The sequence below is a fragment of the Salmo salar genome, chromosome ssa21 (genome assembly GCF_905237065.1).
Source record: "Salmo salar chromosome ssa21, Ssal_v3.1, whole genome shotgun sequence".
NCBI lineage: Eukaryota > Metazoa > Chordata > Actinopteri > Salmoniformes > Salmonidae > Salmo > Salmo salar.
Genome location: NC_059462.1, coordinates 16263466 through 16281594, shown reverse-complemented (window position 1 = coordinate 16281594; position 18129 = coordinate 16263466). Strand labels below are relative to the sequence as shown.

General features: G+C 44.4%; 1 protein-coding gene across 4 annotated transcripts in view; it reads right to left on the bottom strand.

The window, feature by feature from the left end:
- LOC106581775 (ubiquitin protein ligase E3 component n-recognin 3) overlaps positions 1–18129 on the bottom strand; it is a 41957-nt gene that overhangs the window by 9672 nt on the left and 14156 nt on the right. The window contains exons 21-31 of one of the 4 annotated variants that reach the window (XM_014164064.2): positions 17998–18102; positions 17731–17907; positions 17447–17479; positions 16229–16680; positions 15062–15150; positions 12611–12760; positions 11577–11710; positions 7875–7985; positions 7561–7773; positions 7126–7262; positions 3858–3943 (exon numbers count right to left, since the gene is read on the bottom strand). In XM_014164064.2, the coding sequence (XP_014019539.1) occupies positions 3858–3943; positions 7126–7262; positions 7561–7773; positions 7875–7985; positions 11577–11710; positions 12611–12760; positions 15062–15150; positions 16229–16680; positions 17447–17479; positions 17731–17907; positions 17998–18102 (1687 nt within the window). The remainder of the gene's footprint in view (positions 1–3857; positions 3944–7125; positions 7263–7560; positions 7774–7874; positions 7986–11576; positions 11711–12610; positions 12761–15061; positions 15151–16228; positions 16681–17446; positions 17480–17730; positions 17908–17997; positions 18103–18129) is intronic. The other 3 variants (XM_014164065.2, XM_014164066.2, XM_014164067.2) reach the window with 3 other exon arrangements.

Genomic DNA, 18129 nt, shown 5'->3' with positions numbered 1-18129 from the left:
GCGTCGTTTTGTATGCACCAACTGCGCCATGGTTCGTTGGACAAAGTCTATGGGAAAATTGAGATTTTGGATTAATGCCAAAAATAAGGTAAACACAGGCTTAGGAGATCTTATACGTTTTGTTCTAGAAGATATGAATTTTGAAGCATATAAAGGTTTTGTTATCTGACTGATACTGTATCTCACAGAACAAAATGTGTAAGATCTCCAAAGCCCATTTGTCCCAAAACCCTATTCTTTCCACATAGGAATGGCTGAATGAACCAGAGGCAACTAATTTCAGTTTTTTCGGATTACAAGCAGGCGAACGCTATATACCACCTGCTCTCGTGTAGGCTACTTTCTCTCTCACCCAGAGTCACCAAGTGGTGATATATATATATATATATATAAATAAATATTTATTTTTTTACATGCAACCTTGTCAACAGACCTGTAGCTCAATATTTGACTTCATTTCCCCCCCCAGAGAGTTATGACAGCTGTAATGCAGCAAAACATTGAATTCCACTGCTGCAATATGGACTTTCAGGTGAGTTTGTCAACATGGCTGTCAAAATAGCACAACACCGCCCTCTACAGCTGAAACACGACAGCAGCAGGATACAAACCAGAGGCTGAGGGAGGTGAGTGACACCGATTCAGTCCCTCCGTCTGTCAGATGGGGTTCAAGTCCCTCCACTAGAGGACAACATGTGAGGAGTGACACTGTGGAGGAAGGAACGCCAGCCAATGCCCTTCAAGCTGGCAGGGAACCGGGCTTCAAATTGCAGCTCACATGGCTACCACCTCTTCCATCTGCATGCTTCCCCCTCAGCCTGCTGCTCTTCTCTGCTCCCCCCCACACGGTCTGACAACATCAATAGAGATGCCTTCAGATATTGATCTGGCCTTGCTCATGCTATTTGCCATGATCTTTACCCCCGCCATGCTGCTAATCTAGATAGGTCACACAGGCATGACTAATGGTGGGCCTAGATTACTTTTACCCCCCAGTGTACAAACACTTTGAAATGTGCCCATGGGAATTGATCATCTCATTGTGATAGGCCGACACCCACCATAACAGTATTGTATTGGACGTTCGAGGCCGTCTTCTCTGTGCAGGCTACATCAGTAGACTGGCCTAATTCAAAACCTTCTGGCTGATAAACCAGATGCGAGCTATTTGAAGGGTGGACTCTCCAGTCAATTTAACACAAGGGATTTCCTGCTCCCCTCTCCAGCCCATGACATCCTCATGAGCTAAACAATATACAGTGGCAAGAAAAAGTGTGTGAACCCTTTGGATATACCTGGATTTCTGCATTAATTGGTCATCAAATTTGATCTGATCTTCATCTAAGTCACAACAATAGTCTGCTTAAACTTAAACAATTATACGTGTTCATGTCTTTATAGAACACACCGTGTAAACATTCACAGTGCAGGGTGGGAAAAGTATGTGAACCCCTGGATTTAATAACTGGCTGACCCTCCTTTGGCAGCAATAACCTCAACCAAACGTTTTCTGTAGTTGCGGATCAGACCTACACAACAGTCAGGAGGAATTTTGGACCATTCCTCTTTACCAAACTGTTTCAGTTAAGCAATATTCTTGGGATGTCTGCTGTGAACTGCTCGAGGTCATGCCACAGCATCTAAATCGGGTTGAGGTCAGGACTCTGACTGGGCCACTCCAGAAGGCGTATTTACTTCTGTTGAAGCCATTCTGTTGTTGATTTACTTCTGTGTTTTGGGTCGTTGTAATGTTGCATCACCAAACTTCTGATGAGCTTCAATTAGGGGACAGATAGCCTTACACTCTTCTGCAAAATGTCTTGATAAAGTTGGGAATTCATTTTCCATTGATGATAGCAAGCTGTCCAGGCCCCGAGACAGCAAACCAGCCACAAAACATGATGCTCCCTCCACCATACTTTACAGTTGGAATGAGGTTGATGTTGGTGTGCTGTTCCTTTTTTTCCTCCACACATAGTGTTGTGTGTTCCTTCCAAACAACTCAACCTGAGTTTCATCTGTCCACAGAATATTTTGCCAGTAGCGCGGTGGAACATCCAGGTGCTCTTTTGCAAACTTCAGACGTTCAGCAATGTTTTTTTTGGACAGCAGTGGCTTCTTCCGTGGTGTCCTCCCATGAACACCATTCTTGTTTAGTGTTTTACGTGTTGTAGACTTGTCAACAGAGATGTTAGCATGTTCCAGAGATATCTTTAAGTCTTCAGCTGACACTCTAGGATTCTGCTTAACCTCATTGAGCATTCTGCGCTGTGCTCTTGCAGTCATCGTTGCAGGACAGCCACCCCTAGGGAGAGTAGCAACAGTGCTGAACTTTCTCCATTTATAGACAATTTGTCATACCATGGACTAATGAACATCAAGGCTTTTAGAGTTACTTTTGTAACCCTTTCCAGCTTTTTGCAAGTCAACAATCCTTAATCTTAGGTCTTCTGAGATATCTTTTGTTTGAGGCATGGTTCACATCAGGTAATCCTTCTTGTGAATAGCAAACTCAAATTTTGTGAGTGTTTTTTATTGGGCAAGGCAGCTCTAACCAACATCTCCAATCTCGTCTCATTGATTGGACTCCAGGTTAGCTGACTCCTGACCTGACTCCAATTAGCTTTTAGAGAAGTCATTAGCCTAGGGGTTCACATACTTTTTTCCAACCTACAATGTGAATGTTTAAATGATGTATTTAATATAGACAAGACAAAATACAATAATTGGTGTATTATTAGTTTAAGCACACAATGGTTATTGTGAACTAGATGAAGATCAGATTACATTTGATGACCAATTTATGCAGAAATCCAAGTAATTCCAAAGGCTTCACATACTTTTTTCTTGCCACAGTAAGTGCCTTGTGGGATATGGCTTAGGAACTCACTTGGGTTATAGTTGTTATCGCATGTCCCACGTTCCCCTCCATATCCCATTCCCTATGAAGACAAATCACTAATGTATTGCTACTTGCCCGCCAGCGCAGCTACACAAGTTAATGTAGCTCAGAAAATGGCAGTCCTCTAGCGTGAAATGTATTTTGCCCCAATCAAGGATGACAGGCCTCTCACTAGTGCAACGAGCGGCTAAAATGCATCACCACTAAACAGACTAATTAAAACAGAGCAGGGAAATGGGATGCCCTCATCCACAGGCTCAGTTCTGACTAGGAGAAAGTCATGTTTAACATATTAAAAAAGGCCAAATTCAAAGTACAATAAAGGAGAAACACCTTGGGGATCAAAAAAAAAATAAAGAAAAAAAGAGTCATCCAAAATCAAACCTTACACGGTCTGCATCTCTTTGAGCACAACTGTGCTTTGTCTTCCCATTGGATACCATTCTCAGGACAACATCACTCAGTCTTCATTCCCAGTCCCCCCCAGAGCAGGCCGCCCTTGCCACACAATCAACTACAACAGCACTTGATCCATGTCCAGAAAACGCAACGGCAACAGCTCACCTGGGATACCATCTCTCCTTCCCTGCTAATCGACAATCTTTACAAATGGTCCAACGGTTACATCAATCCAATCTCAACTCTGACACATTACACAAAAGGTCGATGAGACAAGGCGTCACCGTATTCATCAGCCTAAATACCAATGAACCTCATCATAAAATAACAAAAGTAAACAGACAAATACTTATTAATGCTCTTTAACAAAATTATTATTTTTTAAATGCGATGATATGAAACATGGGTCGAAGGCATACTGCAGATGCACACAATAGCTACGTGGTCAAGCAGGGGGCAACACACTTCGTATAGCACAGAGTAGATGGATGGACGAGGGTTCACTCATGTTAATCTAGTGGGAAGCAAGGCCAGAAGAATGGTGTGGTGTACTCACTGAGACAGGAGCGCTTGGCTGCACCACTGGCTCCTCCAGAACACAGGTTACCGCCGCGGTGCACCAGCTCCAGCTCCAGGTTTGTCCTACGGAAACACAACCATTACTAAGCATACTGTCAACTGGTAGGGCTTAGACGGACAAGAGGAAGATTAAGGCATTTTCACAGCCATTGTTAGCTTAGGCAGTTTGAGTTTTTCACCCGTTCAGAAACAGGACACCAAAAATAAAAAATTGATTATTAACATTCCTTCTTGTCATCTACCGGCTATGGCAGTAGCCACTCGAGCAGACCGATTAATCATTTGACCGATTTTAGCGGTTGATATTAGCCTTTCACATAAATATTTGTATTGTTTTTTTTATCCCACAGATAAAGCGCCGACATTATATACATATAATAAACAAGTCTGCTAATTTTATGACATAAAAATAAAAAATTGTAATGTTGCCTGAAGAGGGAACATCATTCAGCCATAGGCTAGGTCAAATAAACAAGTACACACTTCACCAAGCAAGCAGCCTTGTCCTCATCACATTATCACTTCGTTAACATTAGCTGGCTAGGTAGCCAGCAAGGTAGTTTGCTTAGCTAGCTAGCAATCTGTGCTACTTTAGTGCGAACGCTGGACTGGCGCCCTAGTGAATACTCGTCCATGACACAAACATAACACCGTTATAGTGTCTGGACCCATTACGTTAGCTAATAGGCTTAGTTCGTTTTATGAAATATGCAATCTGCAAAAAGCAAGACCGTTGTCACAGATTTATCATTCAGTCCATGTGGTTGCATTCATGATAAGATAAGTAGCTAAGGTTAGTAAGCTAACTAAATTAGAACGTGACTAAAACCAGCGCGGCAAGGATTTGCCTGCATAAAAGTCATCAGCGCATGCCATTTGTAGTTGAAATGTATAGCCAGTACATGTTCCATTTAATAACAGTGTAAGGTACATATGGTTTCTATAACAAAACATTGTCGTAATGAACATCTAACTTCTGCTTGTCAAAGGTTGCCATTTACGTGTTTGTTTACATGATCTGTGACTGTTGTAAACACTGTAGTAAATCAACTCAAGACAAATGTTGAAACTGACACCTAGTGGTAAGATTACAAACGACATGTTACTGCATTTCAACGCTTATTTGTATCAGCGCAGTTTCAGATTTACTTGACAGTTTAATTCAACCAGCCACCCTTGTGGTGGTTTAGCACAAACACTTTCGCATGCTTCTCATCCACTGCCACAGACAACTTTAAGTTGTACCTAAAAAAAGTAACTAAAGTCATATCCTGTATAAATATGGCAGTAAATTATAGTTGCTTTTTGGTGGATATCCTGTAATCCACAAATAAAATGTTCTTAAATAATGTTAATTTTAATATATTGTGTTAAGAAATCATAATTTACAGAATACGTTAACCCTTTGGAGCACAATGTGTTAAAAAATAAATAAAACGATATTGGCAGATATATTTGTGACTTTCGCCTCCATAAAAATCAGTATCAGACTGAAAAACCCCATATTGGTCGGGCGGGCTCTATTAGCAACCTAAGACAGTAGGACTAGTGGCCAAACCTAAACACATCACCTAGCAAAATTATCCTCAATATATGCGTGACCGACTTTTCCCCCATTTTTATAAAAATCCATCAGATTTATAAGATGTAGCAGACATTTGTTGTTGTGTTTGTTTTGGACTAGCTATTCCGTATCAACAACGTACAGAATTTCAACAGTTCCGGGTTTGCACAAGCTAGGCTGTTAACATAAAAGCCATTTCATCCACAGTTTCCGTGTATAATCTCTGCTGTGAATTCCCAATGCATATCCAAACATTTAATATTAAAAATCTCGCCACCAAATAATGAAATAAAAGCCGTAACAGAATAAATTGATATTAAAAGCAGATACAGTAGGTGTTGCTAAAATTAGACTGAACTGGAGTTGTTTTGATCCTGCCACTGGCCGTTTCCTCCCAAAGGCTGGGAAGGTGGGGGCAAATCCTTGGGCTCCCTGTATGAAAAAGCAATTTCACATAGATAATGCAGCTGCACCGAGCTCCATCTGTCTGCTACTGATAAGAGCGCCCCTGTGACAGAGGAATTGTCCATTCCTCAGGCAATTTGCGCTGTTCACTGAACTTGTAAAAGCCAACAGGAACCCAGACACAGGAAGCAGGGACTTCTTTCTGCCGGGCACAGGGTGAGGAACCGGTTGAGTGGACCGTGTCATGGGGAGGGGGAGACATGTCGGGCAGGGACCAAGGCCTTCCCACAACACTCTGGTGACAGAATAGAATGACGGTTGCATTCTCTACTCGCTGTAACGCATGATCAATTTCAGGTTATGATAAAAGCACTGCAGAGCGCCTGCTAACTCCAGATATTACAGAGGAGCGTGTTGTTCAAGGAATGACGATTTGGGCTCTAACACAAGGCGCAACAAAACTGTGAATAAGCACTCAGGAGAAAAAGAGCTCTTCAAAATCAGTCAAAGGGAGGCAGAGTGATAAATCCATACAGTCAGAGGTAATAAAAGATTAGGCAAAGGATGGTGGAACCAACCAGGGTCAATACCATTTTACTGCAGCCTTAACTGACAAAGCTGCTTAGAAGCAGCACTTCCAGTCCCACACTGCAGTACAATCAGAGGTTTGAATAAAGGCAATCAAGAAAACCTTCACAGGTTCCGAGCAACTTCATTTTTTTCCTTCTTCAAAATACTCTATATATCCGGTGCAGGTACAAAGACAAAAATTCAATACGCTTCGACTGTACACCAAAGTTATTGTACAAAAGCCTTTTCAAGCAGCCCTTCTCAAATCGAAGATAGGCACTCAAAAGGAAAAAACTAAACAAAAATACAACTAGGCTAAACCCAGGAAATGTTGCAGTTCTCTTTCTGTGGCCAGTTATTGTAGGCTAATGTCAGGCAGGGAGCTAGCTGGCTTTAAGAGCACAAAGGAGCAGACAGGACAGGCAGCCAGCAGCCACCAGACAAGAGTCAGTGGTGTGCATAATAAGAGCAGTGGAGGAGGACCTCCCTGTCTGACTGGAGCAAGGGTAGGGGGTCACTAGCCACAGGAACACTGAAAGATAGCCTGCAGTGACCAGTCTATCCCACATTTCCAAGGCCTGTCAGCAGGGTGCACTTTCACTTAGTCTAGCTTGAAATTGAGAATTCTCTGTATGACTGTGACAAATGGAGTCTCTAAAACTGTATTATTTTGAAGAGTCTCAGAGCAGACTGCGGTGTCCCTCACCTGGCCACAGAGTACATGAAGAGGAAGTCGTTGTCAGGGGAACCAGGGTTCTTGCCATAGTCCATGTACTTCCTCTGGGTGGTGTTCTTGATGTCCTTGATCACCAACTCCATCTCCTTACTGAGGTTGGACTCCGTCTGAACGGGAAAGGTTACACAGTGACTTCATAGCATCTCCAGTTTGACAACAATGGTAATTTCGACATAATGGTCACCCACTGGTATGCATTTGCAAATCATTGGTATGGTATGGGAAACAAACCACAGCAAAGGTTTGCCAGGAGACGACCGGTTCAATATGAACGGAGGCCAAATTGGGGTAACACAAAAAAAAAGCTGCGTTAGTGTCAGTCTCATTTGTCAGCTAGTGATGCGTTAAGATGGAGTGATCAGGGGTACAGACTGGGGTGAAGCTGTATAGATCTCTCTGCCTTACAGTGGTGCTTACTGGGAAAAGTCCCAGCTGCTCTTGCAGGTCCTCCACCTCCTTCACCAGCACAGAGGTCTTCTTGTTGGTGGACATGTGCCAGCTGACCACCTCGGTGCTCCGGCCTGGGCGGCAGGGCAGCACGCTGTTAGCAAACTGTCTGCACAGCGGGCAGGTGAACTCGCCCTTATCCACAGAGAAGCCCTGCATCCCCTGGTCATTCTGTGTAAAAAAATGCGCTTGGGATTATTACAGGAAGCAGAGGCAGGGTAGGACTGCCACATCTTATGTCAATCCATACTTTCATATAGATATTCTCTTACCCGCAGAGACTCCATGTAGGACTTGTGGCAGTCTATGTGCAGGGTGTGTCCACAGGTCTGCACATACACACCTCCATCCCAGCCTATTGAGACTGACTGCAGACAGGAACTCTGCGAAACAGACAAGAGAACAGCACAAGACAGGTAAGAGTCTATTCCCTTTGAAGTTCCATAACTAGAAATGAAATATATAGACTCAAAGAAAATAACGTCTATTTTTCCAGGACCCTGTCTTTCAAAGATAATTCGTAAAAATCAAAATAACTTCAGATCTTCACTGTAAAGGGTTTAAACACCATTTCCCATGCTTGTTCAATGAACCATAAACAATTAATGAACATGCACCTGTGGAACGGTCATTAAGACACTAACAGCTTACAGACGGTAGGCAATTAAGGTCACAGTTATGAAAACTCAGCACACTAAAGAGTCCTTTCTACTGACTCTGAAAAACACCAAAAGAAAGATGCCCAGGGTCCCTGCTCATCTGCGTGAACGTGCATTAGGCATGCTGCAAGGAGGCATGAGGACTGCAGATGTGGCCAGGGCAATAAATTGCAATGTCCGTACTGTGAGACGCTTAAGACAGCGTTACAGGGAGACAGAACAGACAGCTGATCGTCCTTGCCGTGGCAGACCACGTGTAACACCTGCACAGGATGGGTACATCCGAACATCACACCTGCGGGACAGGATGGCAACAACAACTGCCTGAGTTACACCAGGAACACACAATCCCTCCATCAGTGCTCAGACTGTCCGCAATAGGCTGAGAGAGGCTGGACTGAGGGCTTGTAGGCCTGTTGTAAGGCAGGTCCTCACTGGCAACAACATCGCCTATGGGCACAAACCCAACGTCGCTGGACCAGACAGGACTGGCAGAAAGTGCTCTTCACTGACGAGTCGCGGTTTTGTCTCACCAGGGGTGATGGTCGGATTCGTGTTTATTGTCGAAGGAATGAGCATTACACCGAGGCCTGTACTCTGGAGCGGGATCGATTTGGAGGTGGAGGGTCCGTCATGGTCTGGGGCGGTGTGTCACAGCATCATCGGACTGAGCTTGTCGTCATTGCAGGCAATCTCAACGCTGTGCGTTACAGGGAAGACATCCTCCTCCCTCATGTGGTACCCTTCCTGCAGGCTCATCCTGACATGACCCTCCAGCATGACAATGCCACTAGCTATAATGCTCGTTCTGTGCGTGATTCACTGCAAGACAGGAATGTCAGTGTTTCTGCCATGGCCAGCGAAGAGCCCAGATCTCAATCCCATTGAGCACGTCTGGGACCTGTTGGATCGGAGGGTGAGGGCTAGGGCCATTCCCCCCAGAAATGTCCGGGAACTTGCAGGTGCCTTGGTGGAAGAGTGGGGTAACATCTCACAGCAAGAACTGGCAAATCTGGTGCAGTCCATGAGGAGGAAATGCACTGCAGTACTTAATTCAGCTGGTGGCCACACCAGATACTGACTGTTACTTTTGACAGGGACATATTATTCCATTTGTTAGTCACAAGTCTGTGGAACTTGTTCAGTTTATGTCTCAGTTGTTGAATCTTATGTTCATACATGTTACGTTTGCTGAAAATAAACGCAGTTGACAGTGAGAGGACGTTTCTTTTTTTGCTGAGTTTACAATAGATTCCAATTTTTTCCTGACCTGTGTCCCATAATGTAATAATGCATTTTATACAGAACCAGGTTAAAAACGACTAGCCATATTTTAAATTAGCATGCACGTGCAGGGCTTGACATTCAGGTAATTTTGCCAGTGGCACACCGGGCCAGTGCTAAAGCTACTGGCCCGAATGCAAAGAACACTGGGCCCGGGAAAGCGGATGATGCGTGCATCATTTAAATGTTCTTTAATTTGCGGGCTGAGCAAGTAGCCTATAAGGACCCACCTTCCATACACAAATAATTACATTTTAACTTGACAATATATTTACATTGATTGTTTGGAGGGGGAAAACAAATATCTACAGTTGTAGGGCCCTATACAATCAATTTTATCTTTAGGTAAATTCAGTTTTCCCTTAGTTTCTTTCAGGTTCTCAATCACAATTATAATTTTTTTTAAATCACACTTTATAGAGAAACTACAAAAAGTCCATAATGCTGAAACCACATCAGTAGACTACTTTTGAGGTTAAAAAAAAAAGAAACAAAAAAAAGTCAATTGAGCGACTAGCAAGAGACCGTTTTACTAGCTGTGTTTTTGTATTGTCAATATAGGCTACATGTGATGGTAGAGTTAGCAAAACAAATGCCCCGCGATTGATACAAATTGTGATAGTCTGCCAGGTAGACCTACTTTGCAGTCAACTTTTTATTGGGAAGGTTTGTTAGGAAAGTCTTTCGAAATGTTAATTCAAAAACAGAGCATGATGACAATTGCGCATTGCAAAGAGTTCAGACCAAACTTTTTGAATGGTCTGCATACCCATTGTTGTTTGAATAAATCTTGATCGTTTTTTTTTTTTTAAAGCCAATTGTGAACCAAAAACTAATGTGACCAGCAAAAAATAAATAAAAATCACTGGCACCCAACCAACCAATTCAACTTAGGTGTGTCGCACTGCCAAGTCAAAAGGGTTGCAAATGCAAGTGGCAGTTTTAAACCCTGAATTTAAATTTCTATGTGCCAGTAAGGCAGTAACATTCTCTGGAGAAAGAACAAAAGAATAGCAGTGCAGCTAAAACTGAAAAGACAGTGGCAGTGTTTCTTAGTCACTGACTAACTGCCTCAGTGCTCCCAGTCAGAGAGAGAGAGAAAGGGGGAAAAAAAAGGTGGAGGAGAAGGTCTGTCGGGAGGTCTAAATCCTCCATGCCTCATTATCTCCGCTCTCAGGCTGCTGGAGTTACTGACAGACTAGCCGATTAAACGCAACTCCGTGATTTACGAATGATTTGAGTGGCGACTGGAGCTCGGTCATGACATAAAATGAAGTTTCAGTTAAAAAAAAAAAACGACTGATTCCAGCACACAAATAGCCCGTAGTAGTAGCCGCTCGACTCAGTCTAGTTGAGTTGAGTTGGCTACTGACAGACAGGCAGGCACACTTGGCCGGGGGCTGGGACGAGGCTGTTGAATCACCAGAAACCCACTCAGGCAGAAATGGTTCAACATCTATGATGGGAATCCACTCCATGTCCATGAGACTTCAAAAAAACAGGAATGCTGGCCTCCCGAGTGGCGCAGCAGTCTAAGGCACTGCATTGCAGTGCTAGAGGCGTCACTACAGATCCGGGTTCGATCCCGGGCTGTGTCGCAGCCGGCCGCGCTCTAGCGACTCCTTGTTGCAGCCGGGCGCAATGCACGCCGACTTCGGTCACCAGCTGTACGGTGTTTCCTCCGACACATTGGTGCGGCTGGCTTCCGGGTTAAGCGAGCAGTGTCAAGAAGCAGTGCGGCTTGGATGGGTCGTGTTTCGCAGGACGCATGGCTCTCGACCTTTGCCTCCCCCGAGTCCGTACAGGAGTTGCAGCGATGGGACAAGACTAACTACCAATTGGAGATCACAACAATTGGGAAGGAAAAGGGGTAAAAAGTACACAAAAATGTAAAAAATAAAATAAAAACAGGAATGCTTACCCGTGTGTTACAGTGAGCCTTTTACTTGATAGATCAAAACCAAAGACACGAGAGATATACAGTTTATAAAATGTGTGCAAAGTAACCAAGCGAGTGAGTCAGACACCTACGTCTTTGAAGAAGCTCTGCATGAGAGCGAGCCTGACGTCGTGAGCCGCTCCGCACGTGTCCGCTGGGTAGATGCGCTCCTCGTCAGTGGTTGGCAGTTTCTTGGCTTCGTCGCTCTTGCATCGGTGTCCCAGCACTGAAATAGTCAAGAGCACGGGGGCTCGTAGTGAGTGATAATGTATTACTAATGCATAAGGAGCTCTCAGATTCTCATTTATAAAAGTCTGCATAACATTTACATAGAACAATCAAGGGCAGCGGTTGCGTGGAAAACGCGTCACGTTTAAGGAATGCCTGTCGTCAAAAGCAGACGTTTTTTCCCCCTTTCTACATCAGCAACAGAGAATGGTGAGTGATAAATCAGTCGATAATGACAGCTAGTCTCCCGCACGTCCTCTCAGTAATCAGCGGCAGTCTGGAAAAACATCCCGCTTCCAATGATTATGGCTTCCAATCTAAGGACAATACGACCGTGTGCAATAATGATCAGAGATAATTAACTTAGCGTTTACATTGTCTTTTGATAGGCGTAATATGAAATAGCAGTTGGCAGATCATACGAGGTGCTCTTTTGACCTTGAGGCTGCAAGTGTTCCCAAACCTCAACTAATTACTAATAAAAACATGCCGTTTATTTTCACCACAATGAATGATCCTCCTCGGTCTGGGCAGGACGGCATCGAAATTAACTCTTAGCAGAGAGAAGCTGTATGAAAACGTAGCCAGGGATCAACGTGAATGATAAATGAGCCAATTAAAAACAGCTAAACTACCTATTCAAATTAGATTTCCAATATGGTGGAGCCAAGCTGCCATGAATAACTGTTTTGGTTTAAATCGGAAAGGGCCGTGCATGTTCTTATCTATGAAATACACTACCTGTTCAAATGACTCCGTATTGCCATTTCATTAGTAGGTGGTTGAAATTGAACTACAAAATCAGGACGGTGGTGCGACAAAAGCGGATTGTGTAGGCCATTAATTTTAGTGATGTGAAACAGTGAGGGGGCTACTGGGGGATGTAGTGCAGTAGTACCTGAGGATGCCTGGAGGAGAACGACCAGGCCAGTGGGCCGGTCCTCAGTGGAAGGGCCACTCTGGCCACAGATCACACAGTCATAGAGGACCTCAGACTCCTTTACTTCAGAGGCACCCAGGTCCATGGCTGCTTCAGTGTCCGGGGATTCTAACAGACACACGACAACACGAAAGGGTTACTTTTGGTTCCTCACTTCAACACTTTATTAATACCACATTAAAAAGGCTTCATCAGAAATGCTGGAGATATCATCTAGAATAGATCCCATTTGGAGCTAGATAGCAGTTTTCCATTCTAAAAACAGATTTTCTGAGCAATTGACATTAAAACGAGGAGACAAACATATTGGAATAAGTGCTTGGAGCTCGGGGAAGATCTTGGCAAGCCATGTGTAAAAAAAAAAATAATAACATTTGGCGGTAATGTGGTGTGAAACTGCTGTCTTTGGGGCCGGCTAAAACAGGCAGTAAGAAAAGGCCATTTGAAGAGGTGCCAGATAAGCTTGCGTTCCTTCCTAGAAATAATACCACGCTCAATTACTTTGTTCTTTCATAATTCAGAACAAAATCAATGACTAGTTCTATTAGGTTGGACACGGGTCTCAACAGTTCCACTTCAGTGAAATAGCATGCATTTTCCCTATACAATTGCATTTTCTCAATGACAAGATAAGGGGTGGTTAAAGAGGATAAGCATTGACAAAAAACACAGGTAGCGTTCAGACATACTGGTCCACCACTCACTGTACTGTACTGGAAAGGACTGTGCCTGGCGTCAACACTTCAGCTCTCTGCTTGCTCTGTCCAAGTGATTGGCGTGGTGCTAGAGATTAATATATATTTTTTTTTTTTTAATGTTAAAGATTTTCATTTGAACAGCAAATACGGCATAGAAATGTCAACCCGTGTCGGAATTGATTTATTGCGTCAGGTGGACTGATCTCGAGAGAGGTCAGTGTGTTCCAGGGGAAATGAAAACAGTTTGCATTAGACGGAACAGCTCAGGCCTCAGGCCATCAGTGCACGCCGAGCTGGAGACAAGGACACCGGTGTTGCTATGGAGGACGACTGCCTTGCCATGCTATTTTTCCCGACTCATGAACAACATACGTGTAAAAATCTCGCAGTCAACACTGTAGCGTGATTGAGTGAGGATAGTTGTAGTGACAAATTGAATGCTTTCAGATGGCATCCAATGAAGGATGCGGTGGTATTTTTAGGTATTTTAACTGCTCAATCGTAAACAAAATCACTGTCCAAAGTCATTTACATACGAAAATCGAGATCATAAACATTCCAATTTAGAACCCATAATAAGTCATGCTACAAAATCCATTTAAAAAGCAGATGCTCGCAACATCTGTTGCCCGAGTCAAACGCATGAATGCTCAGAAACAATAGGATCATATCTTGAAACGCATGAGCCTCACCGTATTCAAAATGGTCATCTTTCATGTGGCACACAGCTAGGAGCGAGAACAAACAGCGTAAATGGGAATTCAAAAAGGGGGGTTTTGTCCTTGCGCATAAAAACACAAGACATCATAGTACCCGGATGCCGATCTTATCTTGGCTTTAGTTTTCCACAAAGCCCATAACCACTGCGGCCAAGTGCACTGGGAGATTCATGTTTGAACAGATGCTTTCACCATTGGACCTATTTGCCTTGTCAAAATCCCAGCGCAAATATTCATATCCTCTGTGACCTTTGATTCAATCTGTGAAACAAACATAGCTCATGAGAAGCCAATGACCAATCTTTATACTGATGAGATGGACACGCGAGCTAAATCCATTCAATAAATGCAGGGCATTGTCAGCAGGGACACCTGCAAAAAGATGGCGAAATCACTACTCAAACAATAGTACGTTTCTTCAAAATCTGTGCAAATAGGCAAACTCCATTTACATTGTTAACCCCTGCCTAAGTGTTCCTTCTGATCACAGAGACCATTATTCATCCACTAACCACACTGTGTCAGGATCGTCCCTGGGAGTCCATACCACTATTAGTGCTTTGATCCTCTGTGCACTCGACTAGCACAGCTCCAACCCCAGGGGAGTGCTTTCCTCTCATTGCTCCTAACAAGTGTAGGTAGTCCATGGGAGGGCCGAGGGCTGTGGCCAGTGTCACCTTGCCACAGTGGGGGAAAAAAAGCTAAGCTTTCTTTCCTTCAAAGACTATAATGGAACGAGTCCATAAAATGTCCTCAGCATGAGTGGCGTGGAGTCCACTTCAATGTTATAGCGAACCGGGCCCCGTATCCAAGAAGTCCTAGCATATATTGCACCATCGAATAAATCTGTCAATACATAAGTACAGCTAGAAGCTTGGAAAGGTTTCTGATAAGACTGGCCCAACATTCACAATAACTCATAGATGGGGGAACAATAGGAATGTGCCTTGAGAATGAGAAATGCTGCTGGACCAAATGAGTCACTGCCTTACCAACATCCATGGCTGTTTCCATGAAACTCTTCTGTCTGGAGGCAAACTCAGCCAGGAGTTTCTGCTGTCTCTCTCGAGCCCGCTGACGCCTGAACGGAAAACAAAACTTCAAAAATCACAGACGACTTCCATATAAAAACTGCCAATCAATACAAAAAGTCAGTCATACCATTTCAAATAAGTGTCAAAGCGTTGCATCGCTTGGATATAGTCGGGAACTTGTGGTGACACCACCACACATAAAACAAACCAAAAATCCTACAGTTATTCTAATCAAAATGTGTACTTAAAATAGAGTGATGAGGCATGTGGCCCAGGCTTCCATTATTTTGATGCAGGAGTAATGCCTATTCTCTTCACTGATTGGGTTAACCCATCGCCATAGCAACAGTTTCCATGTGTAGGTGGAAATGCTTAGTTATAATAATGCACTGAAAGCCCTTCTCTCAATGGCTAGCCATTAAAAATCACCACCACTCACCAACCAGTGCATTACCATTTCCAGACAGTGACTGGTCTGCCCGTTACACAATGCTTGTTTTTCCTCAGACGCCGCCACAAAGGCATACTAGATCATGCGAGATTGCCTTTGTAGCATTGGACACTGATACATACAAACTAGAAAGTAAGAGCCTATTTTGAGCAAGGCTACAGTATGTGACTGGGTGCCGGGCTGTGAAGGTGATTATTTCCCTAATGTGGCTGGCGGTAGATCCTGTGCAGACTTCCAGGGAGCAGGGTTGACTGTAAATAGAGACCCCTAATAAGAGGACATAAACAAATGGTGACAGGAGCGTCACAGCTCAGTAATTCCCACTGACAGCTTCAGGGGCACAGACAGCCCGCCTGAGAAATGTGAAGCACCCCCTTTCAGCTTCCTCTGCCATTGGCTGGCCCACAGTCGCCCTGGCAACAGCCCGAGAACAAGGCTCTACGCTGATTGAATATATATTTTGTTTTCACAAATTCATACTCTGCAGATGTCCTTTGACCAACTTAAAAAAAAAAAAAAACGTGTTTCTCAATTCAAAAGCTAATAAAGTCCTCACATTGAAACAGTTTAACGTTGATTATTGGATTCATTTTAAGAGACGTAAAATAAATAAAAAAGTGGCACCACACAAGTTGATGATGGTTTTGCAAACGGAGTGGGAGCCTGTAACAAACCTCTCCTCCTTATCCATGGTCTTCTTGGCAGTGGGGCTGTTCTTCTTGGGAGCGACGGGAGGAAAGACCTTCCCACAGATCTCCTGTATGCTGCGCTTACTCTGGTGGCTACGCGTGGCCGCCTTGGTGAGGATGCGCTCGATGGCGGTGATGCCGTCCCCGTGGACGTGGCGGTTTGGGTTGGCGTCCATGTCCTCCAGCCAGGTGGCCGACAGCGAGTTCTGCTTGGCCGACAGCTTCTGGTGCAGCTTGATGAGCAGGGAGAGCATGCTCTCGTGGATCTCCAGGATCTCGGTGACCAGCTGGGGAGGCGTGCCGGGCGGGACCCAGCGAGTGGAGCTGCTCTTGGGCCGCACCGCCTGGCTAGCCTCTGTGCTGCTGCGGTTGATGATCTCCTGGAACTTCCTCCGGCGCTCCGCCACCAGGCTGAACACCTGCGCCTCCCGCACATTCTACCAATAGCAGAGGCACACGTCAAATCTCTCCTACACACACACACCCACACCTGCTTTCCAAACATGCAGCACAAACCATGGCCCTCTCAATAAAACATGCAGAGGGAGAGCAAGAGAGACACCCATGTGACCACCTTTCCTTCCAATTCAGCCGGTCCTTTCGAAACGCTATCTTTCAATGGAGTGTTTACGTGCACGACACAAATGCCTGCTCAAATTACAACGTCACACAAAAGGCATTTTGGCATGATGGATCCCGCCTCCCTACATTAGGAGGCCACCTTGCCATCAGCAGATGGGCATGGCACACATATCGAAGTCACATTAAATACCCCTAATTCTGCTGACTTCTCAAGAGAAACCTCAGAGTTCTAGTTCATATTCTGAGAGGAAAATTCTACCTCGCCCCCCTTAAACGTGAAAAACATTGGAACAATTGCAATGGCTTGCCCTGACAATGGATGGGAGCACTGTTAAATATACATACATCACAGTCCTGTCGGAGCGCCATCAATCAAGGTGACATGCAGTTAAAAAGCATTTACCCAGACTCACATTATACACTTAGTTTCAACCCCATCAGAGCACAACACCACTCAAAACTACCTAAATATGGCTACAAATCATAAGACATGAACAAGAGAATAACGTTGTCATGGAGGTTTTACACAACAGTCAGAAGAGAACACACTGCAAGGCCCCGAGGACATCATCCAGGTCTTCCTAGTAAGACCAAACAAACACTCAAAATGCAAACAGCTACCTCTCTCCAATTCCCTGTCAGGCGCCTGGAATTCTGTGGAGCAGAAGTACGGCAAAAACAACATTACGTAAGTGCTTTTAACACATATGACCCTGGCAAAGAGCGACCTCTCCACATCAAAAGATGATATAACAGGCTACATAATACAAAAATACCCAGTATACCGAACATATTGAAGGAGCATTACACCTCATCTACCCAGAGGTAAGCAATTCTGAGCACAGTACTATGAATACATGAGTCGAGGCAGTACCACCCAGTGTGCGGGCAGGGTGTTAACTGACCTGGCCGAAGTTGGATGCCTCGGCGCTGGTGCTGGCAGGGGGCTCTCTCTCCCTCTTCACCTCGGGGGCAGTCTCAGGCACCCTCACCCTCACGTAGTTGATGACATGGTGCAGGTTGGACAAGAGGTTGGTGCCTGGGAACCAGCTGTCATGGCAGTGCTCCTCAATGCAAGGCTCCTAGTCACAGAACATGAGAAAGGGGGTTAATGTGAAGAGCACGTAGGAAGAAACTAACGGACGTCGTCTTTGAGTGGCTGAAGGTCTAACCTCATCCTCCTTGTCCTCTTCAACCTGGTTGTCCAAGCCCAGCTCAATCAGGTAGAGCACCATGCACAGAACGTGCTCAGACATGTTGGAGTGATCCAGCCAGATCTAAAACAAAACATTACATTATAGTTC